We start from the raw sequence: 20,243 nt of genomic DNA, 5'->3' as shown, positions 1-20,243 counted from the left end.
CCACCACTGTCTCAGGCATGGCATCAGTGAAACATGAAGGATCACCTGAAACATTGCAAGGGACTTTATGTGATCCAATGGACAGGATCCGGCCTGCCAGTCAGGGGACACAGATGGGATTCCTGGTCCGAGAGGATCCCACGGAGCAACTAAGGATGCCGAGGAACATTTAAGCCCAAAGGCCACAAAGGCTGAAACCTGGCAGCTCTAGGGACCAGGAGCCGCAACCCCTGAGCTCAGGAGCCACAACTACTGAAGCCGTGAGCCTAGGGCCTGTATTCTCAAAGTAGAGAAGGCTCCACAATGAGCAGTCCATGTGCAGCAAGGCAGAGTAGCCCCCTTCGCTGCAACCAGAGAAAGGCCTTGCACAGCCGCAAAGACCCAGCACAGCCAATGAGAAACACATAATCTGAAATATTTGTAATAAATTTTTTTAGTTCTTTTTTCTGCTTTATTTTATTTTTGGCTGCATTGGGGTCTTGCTTTTGCAGGCAGGGCTTTCTCTAGTTGCACTAAGCCAGGGCTAGTCTCTACTGGCAGTGCATGGGCAACTCATAACGCTGGTTTCCATGATGCCAGGAATGGACTCTTGAGCACTCAGGTTTCATTAGCTGTGGTTCCAGCTTAGTAGTTGTGGCAGGTGGGCTTAGTTGGGGCAGATGGAATCTTCCCAGACCAGGGATCAAACTCATATCTCCTGTCTCCCCAAGGGGATTCCTAAGTGCTGGACCACCAGTGAAGTCCAATTTTTTTTTCATTAAAAAGTTATTTTAAAAAGTGATGATCCAGGAATTCCCTGGAGGTACAATAGACGGGATTGTGAGTTCACACTGCCTAAGACCCAGGTTCAGTCCTGGTCAGGGAAGTAAAATCCCACAGGGCACAGTGGAGCTGAACAACAACAAGAAGAAAGAACACTTTCCTTGACCTGAAAGCTGCTGGTTCACCCCCTCTGGTCATTGTTGACCTGGGCCATGGTCACGGTGAGGACCGGCCCCAGTCCCCCTGAGGGTGTGCCCAGCCCAGTGGACTCTCTCTTAGAGGGGCTCCCCAGTTCTAAGCATTTCTGAAAAATCCCTGGCCCCAGAGGTCTCTCCACTGGGACCTAAGCTACTCCTTAGGGATTAAAGCTTCCTGCACATCCTCTACCCCTCAGGGCCAGGCCCCGAGGAAAAACAGGGAAACCTGCTATTCAGGGTACACACCCACATGGCAAGCCCCACTGGCCCGGACCTCTGGCCTTGGGTGAGCCCAGGGACCAGCTGGAGTCAATATCCAGATCCCAGATCAGATCGCTGAGCTTGCAGATTTGCAATCAGAAGGGATGCGTTAAGTTGGCACTGGAACACCAGTGAGGAACCTGGGACGTGGTGATGGCATTAGCAGCCTCTGGGGCAAGGCTGCTGGCGAGGAGCCCCGCCTCCAGGGCCCAGGAATCAGGCGTCCCCTGTGCCCCTAGAGCTTCCCTGGTGCCAGTCTTCTTTTTTGCAGAGAATGAGCCCTTCCACAGTTTCTCTGCCCACCAGAGTTCTAGGTGGAAAGACGCAGGAAACACTGGGCTGCTGCTGAGAGTGACTCTATGAATGTTCCAGGCCCCAGGGCCTCGTCCTGCCCTTCCACACTCGAAGCCTCTACCTGCTCTGCTCCCAGGCTCCCCAGCCCTCTCCCCCCTCCTAGACTCAAGGCCCCCGCATAGTTGGGAGGTGAAGGTCCCAGGTTGGGGCCTGAATACTGGCTGCCAGCCCCGCCCCTAGGCTGGCATTTGGCCAACCCACCAGCCCCGAACTCTGTCCCACTGGATCCCTTGAGAGGGAAGGGCACCTCAAAGCATCTCAGCGAACACCCCTCTTGATCCTCTTCTGCCCACAGTCGGGGCTCCCATCCCGGTACAACTGGGTGGGCTGTGGGGGCAGAGGGGGGACCTCGGCGCATGCGCACGCGCTGCTCTCAGTCTTGAGTGGCTCTCGCAGCTGTTCCAAGCTCAGATCCTGTGCTACAGGGTCCCTGCCAACAGTCACCTCCTACCCTCACCTAGTTGGCCTCAGGCCCTGGAGGAGTGTGGGCGCGGCTGAATTTAAAGCTGGGAATATACATATGGTACAACTATGTTCGTCCTTAGGGTTGATGTCCCCGGGCCAAGTAACGCCTCTGAGTGGCCTAGACACTCCCAGACCGGAAAAGACAAGTGCGCGCTCTTCCAGGATCCGCGAGATCACACAGTCAGGGCTGGGACCCAGTGGGTCCTGGCTTCTGCCACCCTCCTCACAATGATTTCTAATGCACCGAGGGCTGGATCTCCATGGCACACCCCTTAGGCCACCTCCCAGTCCCATGAAGAGACCAGCCCAGACCAACCAGTTCACGATAAGTGTGCCGAGGCTGGAGACGTCTGGGGCTCTGATCAGAGATGTGCCCCACGCACACAGCCCCCTAAAGCGATCCTGGGAGGCCCCAAGCCCCTGGAGAATACCATGCACAGAGGAGCTTGGAAGTCTATAGTCCATAGTATCTCAAAGAGTCAGACATGACTGAAGTGACTTAGCAAGCTTGCACACTGGAGCTTGGACGCTTTCCTGGATCCCATGTGTAATATTGCTAGAGACAAGAAGGGCTTGTGTATGGCTGGACCCAAAGAAGGACTTCCCTTGTCGGGATAAGATGAGAGTCTCCCACCCCAGCATAGTCATTGTCTCTCCTTCCCGATTCTCTCCTCACCTGATAGCATCTTCTCCCATGCAGGAAGGATGAGGGAGGCATAACCCTGGCTGGGGTCCAGGGACAGTGCTGGACCATGTGTTCTAGGAGGGAAGACAGATTGGAAGCTTACTGTGGCTTCTTGGATCTAAGCTTTAGTTCCATGGAATCCAGAGAGGGGAATCTGGAGGGTCAACACATGAGAGCTTCCTGTAAGTGGGGGATGGAAAGCAGCCTTGAAAAAAATAAACCTCCTGTAGCTGGTCTTGCCTCCAGTCCCAACGAGACCATGAGAGCCTCGCAGAGACCCCTTGAGGTGCCCTGAGGACAGCAGAGCAGCCCCCTTTAGTCTGGTCCTCCCCAGCCTTGCATCAGCTGTCTTCCTGAATTTACCTCCCAATGTTCCCTTGCAGAAGTCCTTTTAAAAACCAAACAGGGCTGGAAATTGCTGGGCTCCAGAAATTGCTGCTGTAGGTGATTACTCTGGACTCTGCTGGCTTGCAGGTGGGTTGCAACAGGGAACAATCCCTAAGAGGCATGAACTGGTGAAGGGGCCGAAGAAAGTTGAGAAGGTCAACAAGGATGCTGAATTAGCGGCCCAGTGGAACTACTATACTCTAAGTCAAGAAATATTAAGACGACCAATAGCTGCCTGTGAACTTGCAGACTTTACAACAAAGATGCCATCATTGAGTTTTTACTGGCCAAATCTTCTGAAAAGGCTCTTGGGAAGGCAGCCTCTCACATTAAAAGCATTAAGAATGTGACAGAACTGAGGCTCTCCGACAACCCTGCCTGGGAAGGCGATCAAGGAAACCCTAAAGGTGACAAGCATGATGACCTCCAGCGGGCACATTTCATCTATCCCCTCGTGGGCTTGGAGATGAACGGCCAACACAGCTGTTGCTTCCTCCGGTGTCGTGGTTGTGTGTTTTCTGGGTGAGCCCTCAAAGAGATCAAAGCAGAAGTTTGTCACACATGCAGGCCTGCCTTCCAGGAGGGGATGAGGTCATCGGGCTCAACGGCACCAAGGAAGGTGTGGAAGTGCTGCTGCAGAGCAGGATGGAGGAGAGGCAGCTGCAAGCCAAGCTGGGGAAGAAAACAAAGAAACCCAAGGCGGCAGAGTCTGTCTCAAAATCAGGTGTCAGGGAAGAAGCCCCAGGACCGTCAAAAAGGAAGACAGGGAAGCCCGAAGAAATCCGTCTTGACTCTTGAGAGAAGACCAACTAACTCAGCTCCCAAAAGTGCAGCAGCACCCAGGAGTGCTTCTGGAAAAGCCGCCAAGAGGTCCATCGCTGACAGTGAAGAGTCAGAAGCTTACAAGTTGCCCTTCGCCACCCACAACTCTGCCAAGCCCCCCAAGGAGCAGTTGGCCCGCCGGGTCACCCACACATCCTACTACTTCTGAGACGTGGTGCAGCCTCCACTGGGCTCTGTGCACTTGCTCGTCCCCTTAAAGCTGGAGCCACTCAAGTAGGAAGGCGCAGTGGGAACTCAGTGACCCTGCCGGCCCCCCGCCCATCACCCTCTCCCGGTCAGCTCCACCCTCTGTGCACTTGGACCTTCCCACAGCCCCAAGAGCATTTTGGCCACATATTTACGCTCAAAATAATTAAAGACTCCAGATTCCTCCTGGGTTTTTGGTCAGCTCATTTTGACTAAAATTCTCATGGTTTTGCTGCCAACAGTTAAGTAATTAAATAAGTCGAGTGAGACTGAACTTGAGAAAGGAAAAAAAAAAAAAACCTGTCCTTGGACATTTCCAGCCTGTGACACCCGACTTGTACCCACAGCTAGATTGTCCTTCTTCCTTCCTCCCACCCAGACTCCCATGAAAATTTCATCCATTGAGCCTTCCTTCCAGTGGGCGGGGCTGGCTCCCTGGTGCGTCACCATTTCTTGTGGACTGAGCATCACTCTAGCCAGACTCTAAAGACCCTGTCACCCTTGGCCCCCATCACCCTCATCACTTGCCCTCGGATGCAGGTGGGTTGAGCAGGGACAGGAGGAAATATCTCTTGCCAATAGGTCCCTGGACCAGGAAACTGCAAGCAAGTGAGACCTGGGGCAGGAAGAGAAAGGTGTGCCAGCCTGAGCCATACTAGAATCTGCTTATCCTGTCTCCTACTAACCCACCCTTCATTCATGGAGCATCTCTATGTGCTGGGCATGCATCATGACGGCTGCAGTGATGAGCCCAGTTCTCTTCTTGTTGCTCACGGTGTGCAGGAGACTTTGATCAGAAAGTCATCTGACAGAGGGAAAGTACTTTGTGTCAGGAGACAATGTGACGTGTGACAGAGGCTTCTCATGGGTGTGCGTCAGACTTCCCTAAAAGAAAGTAACTTTGGGACTTGCCCGGTGGCCCAGCGGTTAAGAATCTGCCTTGCAATGCAGGGGACACAGGTTTGATCCCTGGTCAGGGAAGTAAGGTCTCACGTGCTGCAGAGCCACTAAACCTGCACTGCAACGAAAATCCCGTGCGACACTAAGACCTGATGCAGCCGAATAAATAAATATTTTTTAAAAAGTAACCTTCACAAAAAACAGAAGTGTCCTTCCAGTGAGGACAGGGGCGATGTAGGAGTGGGGCGTGGAGGTCACCACAAACTACTGAATGCCAGGTAGGCTCAACGATGTTTGTTCAACACAGGGAATATTGACAATATTTGTAAGAACTATAAATGGAAAGTAACTGTTACAAATCATAATAATTTAGATTTCCCTGGTGGTACAATGGATGGGAGCCCACCTGCCGGTGCAGGGGACACAGGCTCAATCTCTGATCGGAGAGGATCCCACATGCCATGGAGCAACTGAGCCCGAGGGCCGCAAATGCTGAAGCCTGATGCCTAGGGCCCAAGAGCCTCAGCCACTAAGCCTGGGTGCTGCAACTACAGAGCCCGGAAGCCACAGCTACTGAAGCCGTCAGCCCAGAGCGTGTTTCCTGAAACAAGAGAAGGCACCACAGTGAGAAGTCCACCCCCAGCAAGGCAGAGTAGGCCCTGTTCACTGCAACCGGAGAAAGCCCTTGCACAGCAACAAAGACCCAGCACAGCCAATAATGAATAACTAAGTAATTTTAAATAGTTGCAATGACTTTTCAAGTCTAATGCGTTTTTGTATTTTGGTTTTGGCTGCATTGAATCTTTCTGGCTGCACGCAGCGCTTACTCTAGTTGCACCAAGCCAGGGCTTCTCATCACCGGGGCTTCCGTGTTGCCAAGCTCAGACTCTAGAGCTCTTGGGTTTTAGCATCTGTGGCTGCAGCTCAGTAGCTGTGCAGCATGAGCTTAATTGCCTCATGTCATGTGAAATCTTCCTACACCAGGGGTCGAACCCATGTCTGCTGACTTGCCAGGAAGATTCCTAACTGCTGGACTATCAGGGAAGTCTAATTTTTTTTTTTTTTAAGTGATGATCCAGGAATTCCCAGGTGGTACAATGAATAGACTCAGTTCATGCTACCTAGGGCCCAGGTTCAATCCCTGGTTGGAGAACTAAAATTCCACAAGGCTAACAAAACAAAAAAAGGGGACTTCCAGTAACTTGGAAAAAATGCTGGCTCACTGCCTCTGGTCAGACTTGAACAAGGTTCTGGTCACGCCAAACACTGGCCCCCAACCACTTGGAGCACGTCCCTACAGCCCAGTGGACTTTCTCGGAGGGGCTCCCCAATCCTTAGCATTTCCTACAAAGCCATGCCCCCAGAGGTCTCTTCATGGGGGCCTAAGCTACTCCTTAGGGTTTAAAGCTTCCTGCACATCCTCTACCCCTCAGGGCCAGGCCCTGGGGAAAGACGGGGAGCCCTGCTATTCAGGGTACACACCCACGTGGCGAGCCCCACTGGCTCAGACCTCTGGCCTTGGATGGGCTCCAGTACCAGCTGGAGTCAATGCCCAGATCCCAGATCAGATCGCTGAGCTTGCAGATCTGCAATCAGAAGGGATGTGCCAAGTTGGCGATGAAACACCAGTGAAGAACCCGGGGGTGGCCAGGCAGGGTTTCTAGGGCAGCGCTGCTGGGGAGGAGCCCCGCCTCCGGGGCCTGGAGTCAGGCGTCCCCTGTGCCCCCAGAGCCTCCCCGGTGCCAGTCTTCTCTTTGGGGGAGAATGAGCCCTCCCACAGTTTCTGAACCTGCCGGGGTCCTGGGTGGAAAGATTCAGGAAACGCTGGGCTGCTGCTGAGAGTGGCCCTGCGAATGTTCCAGGCCCCAGGGCCTCCTGCTCCTCCACACCTGAAACTTCTGCCTGCTCTGATCCCAGGCTCCCCAGCCCGCTCCCCACTCCTGGGCTCAAGGCCCCCGCATGGGTGGGAGGTGAAGGTCCCAGGTTGGGGCCTGAATACTTGGTGCCAGCCCCGCCCCCAGGCTGGCATTTGGCCAACCCTGAACTCTGTCCTGAACTCTGGCCCACTGGATCCCTCAGGAGAGAGGGAGACTTATTTGAAGGGGTCTCAGTGACCACCCATCTTATTCCTCTTCTGCCCACCCTGCAGGCCCCAATCCACGTACGGTGAAGCAGGTGGCCCACCTCAACACACGTGGACCCGGGGCACGGGCTCACTGTGGAGCCAGCTCTGCAGCTGTTCCAAGAACACACCCTGTGCTACAGGGTCCCTGCCCACAGTCACCTCCTTATCACCTAGGCGGCCACAGGGCCCTGGAGCAGTGTGGGTGGAGGCCGAATTTCACACTGGGAATGTACATGTGGTATTACTGTGTTTGTCCTTAGGGTTGAGACCCCCGTGCCAAGTAACGCCCCCGAAGACCGGCAGGGGCCTGCAAACACTAGGGCGCGCTTGTCCAGTATCTGTGATATGCAGTCAGGGCTGGGACCCAGTGGGTGGGCTCTCTGGCTTCTTCCACAACCCTTTCCCCACAAGATTTCTACTGCACCCCGGGGGTGGACCTCGGTGGCATGTCCCCTGCCACCTCCCCGCCTCCCAGCCCCAAGCAGTGGCCAGCCCAGACCAACCCACTGGAGATCATGATAAGTGCAGGGAGGCTGAAGACCTCCGGGGCTCTGAACATAGTCTCCGCAGCCACAGACAGTCCCTGGAGGCCACAAGGGCTTGGTCACTGAGACCAGAAAGGCTTCCAGCATCCAGTCCGGGAACCCTGCTGGCAGAAGGGGGGCACCTGGGAGTCTCCACCACCCCGCTGCCCTCCCCTAGCATGAAACCCTAAAGAAACAGCAGCTAGAAGTACTGAGCATCTACAAACACGTGTTCTGTTTCCTCTTCATGGGTGAGGGGAACCGAGCTGGGGTCCACTAGGGAAGATGGAAAGGGTGGGAGAGAAAGGCTGGAGCCCACTGACACTACTCAGACCACTAGGGCCAGGAAGGGAGGGCCCAGAAGTCCAGCTGGAAGTCCGGCAGGGGTCTCATTGGTGAGGGTGGAGAAGTCACTGCAGTTTCAGACTCTAAGTCATTCTCCTTTCTCCTTTGCACCCAGGCCCTTTCTTTTCCTTTCTTGCCTCCCTCCTCTTCACCTCCCTCTGCTGGCTCTCTGTCCTCTACTTGGCGCAGTTATTCCTGGACCGGGACACACCCCACCAAGGTGAGCGCTTAAACAAGGGCCCGGGGAGAAGAGGTGATAAAGGGTGTCTCCAGGAATTCCTCCACCCCGCCCTTACCTCTCTGCTCAAGGAGGAAGGCGTTCTCAGCGGACGAGGAACTGGGCTCTTTGGAAACACCTGAGGGATTATTTCCCCATTAAGGTAACAGGACACCCTCCAAGGGATGCTCTCTCCCTCCCTCTCCCCTGCTCCCCCACCTCCTCAGCCCTCCTCACCTCTCCCTGTGACGGCTGCTTCAGCTCAGTCAATGGGGCAGCGAGTGTGGTGGTGTTCCAAGAGTGAACCGTGTGGCCTTGACCCTATCTTTGATTCTGAACTCTGAAGTCTGTTAGTGTCGAGGGAGGTCTTTTCCCATCAGTCTTCGATGCTTATTTCCCTCACCCTGTCCCTTGCCCCCCACAGCTGATGAAAACAGCAGAGCTGCCCTCAAACGGGAACTATGTACTTGCCACCCACCCACACTGGGATCTTGGCCATCGGAAGCTTCTGCAACTTCTGCACGCAGGGCACCGGCTCCTCCCAGCAGTTCCCAGGGCTTCAGTTCTCGGTGGCCACACTGAACAGCCTCTTCTACCTCCCAGTCTATCGTGACTACGCTATGCCCTATGGTGAGTCTCGAGCCAAGTGACAGAAGGCAACTCCATCTGGCCGGAGTGGGCCCCACTCACAGCCTACCACAGGCACTCGGCTTGAACTCACGGTGGAGGCTCAGGAAGTGGCTTTGGAGCAAGGGTCCTGCATCCTAGCTGGGAGAGGCACTGTAGGGCACGTTGACAGGGGGGCAGGGGGACAGGGGTAAGGAGTTTGGAAAGAAAGGGGTGGTGTCTCACTCTTCCTGTGCTAAAGGGAGAAGAGCCTAGGAAGCCAATGAGTGAGTAAGAGCTGTTCCTGCACCCCCTCTTGTCCACAGGAGCATGTTCTGTGAACTGTCAGAGCCTGGATTTTATTCTGCCCCAGCCCCAGCTCGGCCAGGCTGTGGTCATCGTGATCGGGGGAGCCCACGAGGCCTTGCATGCCATCCCAGGGGAACACTGCCTCATTCTCCAGAATCGTAAAGGTTTTGTCTGCCTGGCACTGAGGCACGGGTGCGCAGGGGCCCACCTCACAGTGTGTCTGAGGATCTACACTCTATGCCTACACACCTGCCCCCTGGAGGTGGACTGTGTGTGCCCAGAGTTTACACCATGACTACCTGTAGAGGGCGCTCTAGGCAGACCTTGGGTGTTTGCTCTGTGCCCAGCCCTGGTGCCCATTCCCCAGGCTTCCTCCCACGCAGAAAGAGATAGGATCACAGTGTGAATCGCTGGACCCAGTCTCTTGGATGCCCACAGTTCACTGTTTTATGAAATCCTCTCACAAGCAAGACCTTGCAGGCTTCTTGTGAAATAGGGTGAACACCCACCTTGCCACCACGTTGTAGTTGAGACTGTATGAGAAAATGTATAGACAGTGGCCCAGTACACATTCGTCTTAAGAACCATGAGTCCCGGACGTCCCTGGTGGTCCAGTGGGTAAGACACCATACTCCCAATGCAGGGGACCTGGGTTTGATCCCTGATCAGGGAACTAGATCCCACATGCCCCAGCAAAGACCTGGAAGAACCAAATAACCAAATTAAAATATTTTAAAAAAAAGAAACATAAGTCCCTTCTTGCAGATGTTTCCTTGTAGTAACATCATTTGGCCTACAAAGTGCTTCAGATGGCCTTGGGAAGTGGGAACCTGTGGAGGAAGAATGTGGGGGCCCTCCCAGAGCCCCTTATGTGGCCAGCCCTCTTCTCTCTTGTCTCCCCACCTTCCCAGCTGGTGCCCGTGTACTCCTTTGGGGAGAATGACATCTTCAGAGTTAAGGCTTTTGCCCCAGACTCCTGGCAGTGTCTGTTCCAGATCACCATCAAGAAGTTCGTGGGCATTTCTCCTTGCATCTTCTGGGGCCGTGGTCTCTTCTCAGCCAAGTCCTGGGGCCAGGTGCCCTTGGCCAGACCCGTCACCACTGTGGGTGAGCGCCCGTGTGCAGGGGAGAAGGCCAATGAGAGCTGCATAGGCAGCCGAGGCCCCTCCCCTGACCTGTGTCCCCCTGTCTCTGCAGTGGGCTGCCCCATCCCAGTGCCCCAGTGCCCGCAGCCCACCGAGGAGCAGGTGGACCATTATCACACGCTGTACTTGAAGGCTCTGGAGCAACTGTTCGAGCAGCTGCGGCCTCCCGGCTTCTACTCGCCTCACCTTCATCTAGCCCTGGCCTCACCCCTCGCCACCTCCCAGCCCCACCCCCCCACCCACCTGCCCCACAGCCCCCGATCCCAGTGTCTGAGCCCCCACTGACTCCACACTACTGTGCAAATAAAAGCCAGTTCTCTCACCACTGCTTGGTAGAACCTTTCTCTAGGAGTGAGCCTGCCCACTTGTGCTCTGCTGCTGCTGCTGCTGCTGCTAAGTCGCTTCAGTCGTGTCCGACTCTGTGTGACCCCATAGCCAGCAGCCCACCAGGCTCCCCCATCCCTGGGATTCTCTAGGCAAGAATACTTATGCTCTGCTGCTGCTAAGTCGCTTCAGTCGTGTCCGACTCTGTGCGACCCCATAGATGGCAGCCCACCAGGCTCCCCCATCCCTAACTGATACAGACTTGCTGCCTTAGACTTGCTGCAGGGCCTTGAATTCTCCTCCCAGAGATTGAATTCTGCTACATGAACTTGCATGAATCTCTTCCCTTGGCTGGGTTCCCTTTTGCCTCTGTAAATGAATGCATCTCCTTAGCTAAGAGTTCTTGAGCATCAGAGGGGAGTTGGAGAGGGGAGTTCCCCCAAGAGGTAAGCTTGCAGAGTGGACCGGATTTAAGTAAGGGGAGACCATAGAGTGCATGAGCTTCCCCTGTGGCTCAGCTGGTAAAGAATCTGTCTGCAATGCGGAAGACCTGGGTTCGATCCCTGGGTTGGGAAGATGCCCTGGAGAAGGGAACAGCTATCCACTCCAGTATTCTAGCCTGGAGAATTCCATGGACTGTATAGCCCATGGGATGACAGAGAGTCGGACACGACTGAGCAACTTTCATAGAGTACATGGTGAAATACCATGAACAAAAGCTGGCAAGCATCTAGTGTACCTAACAGCAGGGAGGGTTGGAATGATCCCCAGTGACAGAAAAGAACAGTGGTACAGTTAAGAACACACCTGCTTCTCTCTCTCTCCCCATCCTTATGTAAATTACCAACATTTAACATTTTAAAAGCTGGAGACAGACAAAATAAGAGCCAGTGACTCGACCACCATCACCACCGTCACTACCGTCATCATCACAGGCGCCTGCCCAATGAGACGGGAGATGGCCAGTCGAAAGGTCTGAGGGTCCTTATGCGGTGATAGCATCCTTCGACTTGTGTCAGTCCTATCTTCTGATTGGCCTTATTTCTGTATCCATGACTTAAATGAGAAAGTCTTGTTGGAGCCAAGTTGGAACTTGTTGCATAACTAAATGCAAGTCTATTTCCCCTCTGCTGTCTTCAAAAATTTATTCAGCAGAAGAATTTTCCTTGTCTCTGGATAAAAAATGTTGGCACTCTTTGGACTTACCTGGTATTTCTCAGGTGATGAGTTCTACATTCACTTTATGTTGGTACCTAGAAATGTTTAGTCGGTGTATCAATCAACTCTTGTATCTTCATCTGAGGGTAGCAATTTCCCATCTCCAGCAAGGGCCAACTAATTGCATCCAGAGTGCATGCTTGGCCACAAGTGGCAGTTGCGAGAAGAGAGAATAGAAAGGGAAGGAGGGGAGTGTTTTCTCTCCCTCCCTCTCCAGCTTCTGTGACTGGTCCCCTGTGGGTTGGAGTGTGGGGCAGAGGAGGGGAAAATGGCCCCCAAAGTTCTTAACTGCGTTGGCCTCAGACAGCAACGGGCTCTAGATCTTTGAAGTCAGTTTCTTTCCCTCTTGGGTCCTTTCAAGGATTTTTGGGAGTCTTTTTGGCAAGAAGGGACTCCTAGACTGTTGGTGGGAACGTAAATTGGTCCAGCCACTAAGGAAAACAACATGAAGCTTCCTTAAAAATCTAAAAATAGAGCTGCCATATCTCCCTGCACACCTTCTCCTCATCAGGAGAAAAAGATGGTCAGAAAGGAAACCTGCACCCCAATATTCACTGCAGTACCATTTACAACAGCCGAGATATGGAAGCAACAGAAATGCCTACTGACAGGTTAATGGATACAGAAGAGGTGGTACGTGTATATAATGGAATACTCTCAGCCATGAAAATGAATGAATTTGGGTCATTTGGAGGGATATGAATGAACCTAGTGGGCTCTCTCTTGGAGGGGCTCCCCAGTTCTTAGCCATTCACACAAAGCCCTTCCCTCTGGAGGCCTCCCCACAGAGGCCTAAGCGGCTCCTTAGGGAACAGATCATCCTGCGGGCCCTCTGTCCCTCAGGGGTCAGGCCCGGGTGACAAGTGGGGAGCCCTGCTGTTCAGGGTACACACTCGCAGCTCATCCCCCACTGGCCCAGCCTGTCATCACAGGGATCCAGTCCTGACGTCCACAAAATCCAAGCACTTTCCTCATCCCCAGGTTCCCCAGTCACACCCCTGGCCTGCTCTTTTGGTCACAGCTCTGTGAAGCCAAATAGTGATTAACCTTTCCTTGCCAGGGCTTACCGTTGTGCAGTGTGCTCATCAGAGGAGGAGGCAGAAATGAAGGCAGAACCCAGGTCAGGGGGCAGGGCCAGGGGATTGGGCCAAAAGACAGAAAGCTTAGAGACATAGTGTTGTGACTTCCCTCTGCAGAAGGCCAGCCTCCTCCAGTCTCCTCCGCCTGGCTCTCCAGGTGTGTGCCCTCCTGCAACGGATCCTCTCCTTTTTGGAGCTTGGTGAGTCCCTGAAGCCCTGAGGACCCTGGGCCTGGCTCTCTGCTTCCTGATGCCAAGGTGGGAGGAAGACGGGGCTCGGATCGCTGGAGTGGGATCCTTCAAGGAGTGAGAAAGGCAGCGATTTTCTTCAGGACAGATGGGCCTGAAGCCATGGAGCCGCGAAGGGGGTAAAGGGGAGAGCTGGGACTATGGACCTGGGACTCCTAAACCTCTGGAGTCAGAGTCCTCACACACACGCCACCTCCAGCTCAGGGGTGTCTGGCTGCCTTGTTCCTTGTACTCCTGAGCTGGGCCTGGATCCCAGTGGTCCTCAACCTGGACGGGCTCTATGGAGACAGAAACACATCTCACGCAGGAGGCCATGGCTCTGCCTGAGTCCTTACCAGGCCATCTGGAGGCGTGTCCGGGACACTCTCCCCATCTGGAACTCTGTGCTGCGTGGGAGCTGGGCTTCTGAGTAGACTCTTGGGACCATCACCCCCCAAATCCAACATTAGCGCCCCCCCCAACCTGGGGTGTGCACCCTGTGTCCCCAGCTGGTGAAAATCACTGTCCTTCCCCAGTGCCCTCCTCCCTCTTTTCTAGAAGACTCAGGCTCAGATCTTCCTGCCTCTGCCCTCCCCACCAGCTTTGGTGTCCTCTGACAAGGCCAGCGCCTCCTATTACCTCACCCGACCTCGACCTCAGGTCCGGGGAGCAGGGAGGGAGGCGGGCACCCTGGAGGCAAAGCGGAGCTTGCTGATCCACAAGAAGCAGGGATTTGTCAAGTTGGCCTTCGAACATGAGTGAAGAGCCCGCTGGGGGGCCTCTGGGGCGGCGCTGGTGGGGAGGAGCCCAGCGCCCGCAGGGCCGGAGGTCAGGCGCTCCCTGCTGTCCCAGCGCATCCCTGGTTCCATCTTCTCTTGTGTGGCGAACAAGGTCTTCCAGCAGTTTCCAAACCTGCCAGGCTCCTGGGTGAGATGGGCACAGGAAGCGCTGCAGTAGATGCTGAGGGCGGTCCTGCTGGGCCTCCTCCTGCCCTCCCTCCAGCCCATCCGCACTGTCGTAGGTGAGGAGTCAGTGAGATCCAGCCTCCACCTGCCCTGCTCCCCAGCCCACTTGCCCGCCCGCTACAATGGGCTCAAGACGCCCTGCATCCTCCCCTCATCAGCAGGTGAAGGGCCGCGGTTGGGGCCTGAAATCCTTGCTGCAGCCCTCAAGCCCTGGCTGGCATCTGGCTTAGGTGCCAGCCATGAACTCTGTCCCAGTTGATCTGTTGGGAGGAAGGGAGCCTGGTCTCCATAATCACTGCAGATCATGACTGCAGCCATGAAATTAAAAGACGCTTCCTCCTTGGAAAGAAAGGTATGACAAACCTAGACAGCGTATTCAAAAACAGAGATGTTACTTTGCCAACAAAGGGCTATGTGGTCAAAGCTATAGTTTTTTCCAGTAGTCATGTACAGATGCGAGAGTTGGACCATAAGGAAGGCTGTGCGCCAAAGAATTGATGCTTTTGAACTGTGGTTCTGGAGAAGACTCTTGAGAGTCCCTTGGACAGCAAGGAGATCAAACCCAGTCAGTCCTAAAGGAAATCAATCCTGAATATTCATTGGAAGGACTGATGCTGAGGCTGAAACTCCAATACTCTAGCCACCTGATGCAAAAGGCTGACTGATTGGAAAAGACCCTGACTTGGGGAAAGATTGATGACAGGAGGAGAAAGCGGTGACAAAGGATGAGATGGTTGGATGGCATGACCAACTCAATGGACCTGAGTTTGAGCAAATTCTGGGAGATGGTGAAGGACAGGGAGGCCTGGCATGCTGCTGTCCATGGGGCTGCAAAGAGTTGGACATGACTTAGTTTTTACTGACTGAACAACAAAAACGGCAACCACACCTCTTATGTCCTATTCCCGTAGAGTGGGGCCCCCCTTCTGGTGCAAGGAATCAGGTGGTCCACTCCAGGGCAGACGGGCGCACTGCACGCTGTCCAGGTGGAGTGGCTCACACAGCTGTTTCAAGAGCACGAGGCTCGCTACAGGGTCCCCAGCAGGCACCTCCTCCTCACCTAGGTTGCCACCAGCCCCGTCGATGACTATGGAGGGGACTGAAATTAAAGGTGGGAACGGATGTGTCTTGTTGATGTGTCTGTGCTTGGAGGTGAGGTCCAAGTGTCTAGGCGCCTCCCAGTAGCCTAGATACTCTGAGAGATCTGAAAACAGACCCGGGGCTCGCATCCACAATCAGTTGGCCACACACCAGATCACATGGTCTCGCCTGGGACCCCGGAGGTGGGCTCTCTGTCTCCTTCAGGAACCCCTCCTCCGTAAGATTCGTTTTTATTTTTTAAACTGAAACATTCTGTTTTGTTGTACGTACTTTGTGCTATTGCCTTTTATTTATACTGAATATTGGTTTTTCCATTTACAGAATCAACATAAAATTTTTCCTTAAATAAAACTATTTAAACAAAAATTGAACTGATTTAAAGAAAAATATCAAGTAAACAATAACAAACATGATACACACATGTATCAGCATGCTGCTGATGAACTAATGAGTGGGCTTCTGTCAGGTGCCAAATCAGTTGAAAGCAGGGCCTATAAATGCTGGCACTGCGTGCTTTCACACCTCAGCTGACAGTAGGAGCATCTTGTGGTCTTCACCTCTGGAAGAATTCTTGTCATCACAAGTGTGATCAATGCCAGGGATAGAAGGACGAGAAGTGGACGGGGGGTGGGAGCACCAAGAAGGAAGGGGCTCGCCATGTGTGGTGGGGCAGGACTGCCATGTGAGGGGATGGGCCTCTTGCTGGGGCGGGCATGCAGGAACCTAGTGGACATGGACTGCCCGCCTCTCCAAGGCTTGACCTCAGAAACGTCAAAGTGCCAGGGGTGCCCCTGAGAGCTCGATGATATCCACCCTGCATGAAGGCAGCAAGGGCACAGGGAGACCAGGCATGGTGACGCCAGATAGGTTATTAATTCACCCAGGGACTACGATAGGATGTAAAGCCGACTCTGTCCAGGGCAGGGAATGGAACTGCCATCTGGAGGCAGTGTGCCAGCCTTTGAGCTGCAGAAAAGACCCCTCCAGTGGAAGGTGGAGCAAGAAGGGCCTGAGGGAGGGCTTCTACGACAGCATCAGGACCCGCCACTTGGAGGGGTTTACTTTCCAGCGACTTGCCATTGTGGAAAGATCCAGCCAGCGTTCACTTTGCTGGGCATTTGTGCACAGACAGGCCACAGTTGTAGGCAAGCATTCCGAGGTCACGAGAGACCCCAAAGGGGATGTGACAGAGACACTTTGTCCCACCATTGTGTATCCCTGAGGGCCTGTCCCTCCAGCACTGAATCTTGAGTTTGGGCACATGAGAGGAGGCAGTGTTTCCCTGTAAGGGAAGCAGAACTGCCACCTGAAGGATGAGGGGAGTTTGGCACCCAGATGAGGGAGGAGAGGGCCCCCCAGGAGCAGGAAATCACACGTACAATGGTGTGGGGAAGCGAGGGAGTTCCGAGTGGCTCTGTAGGACTGTGTTGTACAGTCGCTCAGTCATGTCCGACTCCTTGAGACCCCATGGACTGCAGCACGCCAGGCTCTTCTGTCCTTCACTGTCTCCAGGAGTTTGCTCAAACTCATGTCCATTGAGTCAGCGATGCCATCCCACCATCTCATCCTCTGTCACCCCCTTCTCCTCCTGCCTTCAATCTTTCCCAGCATCAGGGTCTCTAAGTAGGACTGCTGGGAGGATTCTAGATGGGAATGTCCCAGCATGATGCTGGAGGATCAACAGGCCAAGAAGTTGCACTGAGGGCAGTGGTGAGCCATGGCGGGATTTTAACCCAGGAGCAGCACATGTATGCCCATTCGCTCTGTCGTGTCCAACTCTTTGCAATCCCGTGGACTGTAGCCCGCCAGGCTCCTCTGTCCATGGGATTTTCCAGGCAAGAATACTGGAGTGGGTTGCCATTTCCTTCTCCACTCCATAAGATTCTTAATGGACCTCAGGGCCATCTCAGTGGCAAGCCCCCAACCCACCTCCCAGCCCCATTCAGGGGAGAGGTTCAGTGATCAGCGTGTGAGGAGGCTGAAGACCTCTGGGGCTCCCAATCAAGAGTCTCTGCTTACACACAGCCCCCTACAAACCATCGCAGGAGGCCCCAGGGGTTGTGCACTCAGACCGGAAAGGCTTCCTGGGCTCCTACTGTAACCTTCATCCTTTTCTCCCCCCAGTCCTGGAGCCCTGCTGGCAGAACGGGGGCAGTGGAAAGTCTCCACCACCCCTCCACCCTCCCACAGCGTGGAAACCCTGTAGAAACGAGGGCCAGAAGTACTGATCATCTCCAATACGTCCTGTTTCCTTTTCATGGGTGAGGGGAGCTGGGCAGGGGTCCTCTAGGGAAGGAGGGAGGGGAGAGACTTGGGGATGGGAGGCAGGAGTCCCACTTACCTGGACACCAGGACAAAAGGAGGGAAGGGCCAGAGGTCCAACTGGGAGAGGACCAAGAGGATCTCATTGAGAAGGAAAGGAGCAGTTGCTGTGGTTTCAAGATCTAAATCATTTTTCTTTCTCGTCTTTCTTCCAGGCACTTTCTTTTCCCTTGTTGCTGTCTTCCTCCTCTGCACCTCACTCTGGTGTTTCTCTGTTCTCTACTTGGTATGGTAATTTCTGGACTGGGACACACCCCAGCAAGGTGAGTGCTAAAGAGTCCAGGTAGTGAGAGGTGACAAATGATTATCTCCAGGAATTCTTCCACCCTTATTACTCTGCCCAGGTAGGAAGGTGTAATGATTGGGTGAGAAACTGGCAGGTCTGGAAACACTGAAGGTATTATTTCCCCATTAAGACAACAGGTCACCCTCCAAGGGATGCTCCACTCCTCCCTGTCCAGCCACACACCCCTCCCCATGATGAATTGTGACCACTCACTTCTTAAGTTCAAGCAATGGGGGAGGGAGTTAGGGTGGTGTTCCAGACCCCTCTGGACCCTTGTGCCCTTGACCCCACCTTAAATCCTGAACTCTGAAGTCTGTTGCTCAGGAGGGAAGTCTTTTCAGCTGGTATCCTGGTATCCGACACTGCTGTTTCCTTCATCCTGCCTCCTGCCCCCACAGCTGGTGGAAACAGCTGTCCCCAGAGTGGAACTGTGTGCTAGTCACCCATCCACACAGGATCGTGGGCATCAGATGCTTCTGTAACATTGCCACGGAGAGCACTGGCTTCTCTCAGGAGTTTCCAGGCCTTGGGTTCTTAGTGGCCGGGTTGAACGGCTGGATCCACCTCCCAGGCTATCAAGACCATGTTATGTCCTGTGGTGAGTCTTGAGCTGAGTGACAGAAGGCAACTCAACCCCACCCCAGCCTGAGTGGCACCCACTCACCACCCATCACAGGCACTTGGCTTGAACGCTCGTCAAGTGGGGGTCAGGGAGTGGCTTTGGAGCAAGTGTCCTGTATTCTTGCTGGGAGAGGTGCTGGAGGGCACATGGACAGAGGGACAGGGGTGGGGAGTTTGGGAAGAAAGGGATGATGTCTAATACTTTGTGTGCTAAAGGGTGGGGTGAGGGACTAGGGAGCCAAGGAGCAGATACTGACTGCCCCTGCACGCTCTTTTGTCCACAGGACTATGTTCTGCAAGCCACCAGAGCCTGGATTTTATCCTGTCCCAGCCCCAGCTGGGCCAGGCTGTTCATTCTGGTAGGCGGAGCCCACGAGGCCCCGCGTGCCATCCCAGGGGAGCACTGCCTCACTTTCCGGAATCGTAAAGGCTTCGTCCGCCTGACACTGAGGCACGGGTGAGTGGGGTCCCAGCCAGGGCTGCCTTCAGTGGTCAGAACCTCACGGTGTCTCTGGGGATCTGCACTCTATCCCTACACACCAGCCCCCTGGACTGGACTGTGTGTCCAGAGCTTACACCATGACCACCTCTAGAGGGCGCTCTGGGCAGCCCTTCAGTGTGTGCTCTGTGCTCAGCCCTGAGCCCCTTCCCCAGGCTTCCTCCCGCAGAGAGAGAGACAAGATCCCAGTGCCAATCGCTGGACCGTGGGGCTCAGACTCCCTCAGCTCACATTCTCTTATGACACTCGCTCACAGGCAAGACCTTGCGTGCTCCTTTACTTGCAAAATAGAGTTAATATTCACTTTGCCACCTTGTTGAGACTGTACGAGAAAATGTATATAGGACTGCCCAGTACACATTCCTCTTAAGAAATGTAAGTCCCTCCTTCCAGATCATTCTTCATAGCCCCTGGCATTGCTTCAGACGGCCTCGGGAAGTGGGAACCTGTGGGGGAGGAATGTGGGGGCACTCCTAGAGCCCCTGACCTGATCAGCCCTCTTCTCTCTTATTTCCCTCCCTTCCCAGCGCCTCCCTGGTGCCCGTGGACTCCTTTGGGGAGAATGACATCTTCAGAGTTAAGGCTTTTGCCCCAGACTCCTGGCAGCGTCTGTTCCAGGTCACCATCAAGAAGCTCCTGAGCTGCTCTCCTTGCATCTTCTGGGGCCGTGGTCTCTTCTCAGCCGAGTCCTGGGGCCTGGCGCCCCTCACCAGACCCATCACCACTGTGGGTGAGCGCCCGTGTGCAGGGAAGAAGGCCACTATCAGCTGTGCATGCAGCCGAGGCCCCTCCCCGACCTGTGACCCCCTGTCCCTGCAGTGGGCCGCCCCATCCCGGTGCCCCACTGCCCGCAGCCCATCGAGCAGCAGGTGGACCACTATCACACGCTGTACATGAAGGCTCTGGAGCAACTGTTTGAGGAGCACAAGGAGAGCTGCGGCCTCCCGGCTTCTACTCGCCTCACCTTCATCTAGCCCTGGCCTCACCCCTCCCCACCTCACAGCACCCCCAGCCCCTGATCCCAGTGCCTGAGACCCCCACCGACGGCCATGCTACTGTGCCAATAAGAGCCAGTTCTCTCTCCACTGCTTGGTAGAGTCAGATGCCTGCAGAACTCAGGCTCTCCCTCTGCGTGTGAGCATGCCCACATGTAATCCACCTCCATCCTAACGGATACAGTTTCTGCCTTTGACCGAGTATCAAACCCATACGTTGTGCTCCCAGAAACTTAATTCTGCTGCATGAGTTTGCTTAAGTCTCTTCCTTTGGCGGAGTCCCTTCTCCCTCTGT

The 20,243-nt window shown here is 54.4% G+C and overlaps 1 protein-coding gene and 2 pseudogenes across 1 annotated transcript; all 3 read left to right on the top strand.

The window, feature by feature from the left end:
- Window positions 1–2,105: 2,105 nt before the first annotated feature.
- LOC138076138 (replication termination factor 2 pseudogene) lies at window positions 2,106–4,102 on the top strand (annotated as a pseudogene).
- Window positions 4,103–4,870: 768 nt separating this feature from the next.
- Window positions 4,871–10,507, top strand: LOC138076137 (2-acylglycerol O-acyltransferase 3-like; annotated as a pseudogene).
- Window positions 10,508–12,435: 1,928 nt separating this feature from the next.
- On the top strand, window positions 12,436–19,927 carry LOC138076136 (2-acylglycerol O-acyltransferase 3-like). Its single transcript, XM_068968372.1, is given in 9 exon segments — window positions 12,436–12,486; window positions 13,718–13,819; window positions 14,162–14,285; window positions 17,350–17,446; window positions 18,232–18,431; window positions 18,739–18,805; window positions 18,807–18,911; window positions 19,481–19,683; window positions 19,773–19,927. Coding segments are annotated over 9 exon segments (1,104 nt in total).
- The last annotated feature ends 316 nt before the right edge of the window (window positions 19,928–20,243 follow it).

The sequence above is a fragment of the Capricornis sumatraensis genome, chromosome 3 (assembly GCF_032405125.1).
Source record: "Capricornis sumatraensis isolate serow.1 chromosome 3, serow.2, whole genome shotgun sequence".
Lineage (NCBI taxonomy): Eukaryota > Metazoa > Chordata > Mammalia > Artiodactyla > Bovidae > Capricornis > Capricornis sumatraensis.
Note: the sequence above shows the minus strand (reverse complement) of the source record. Positions and strands in the feature narration are given on the sequence as shown.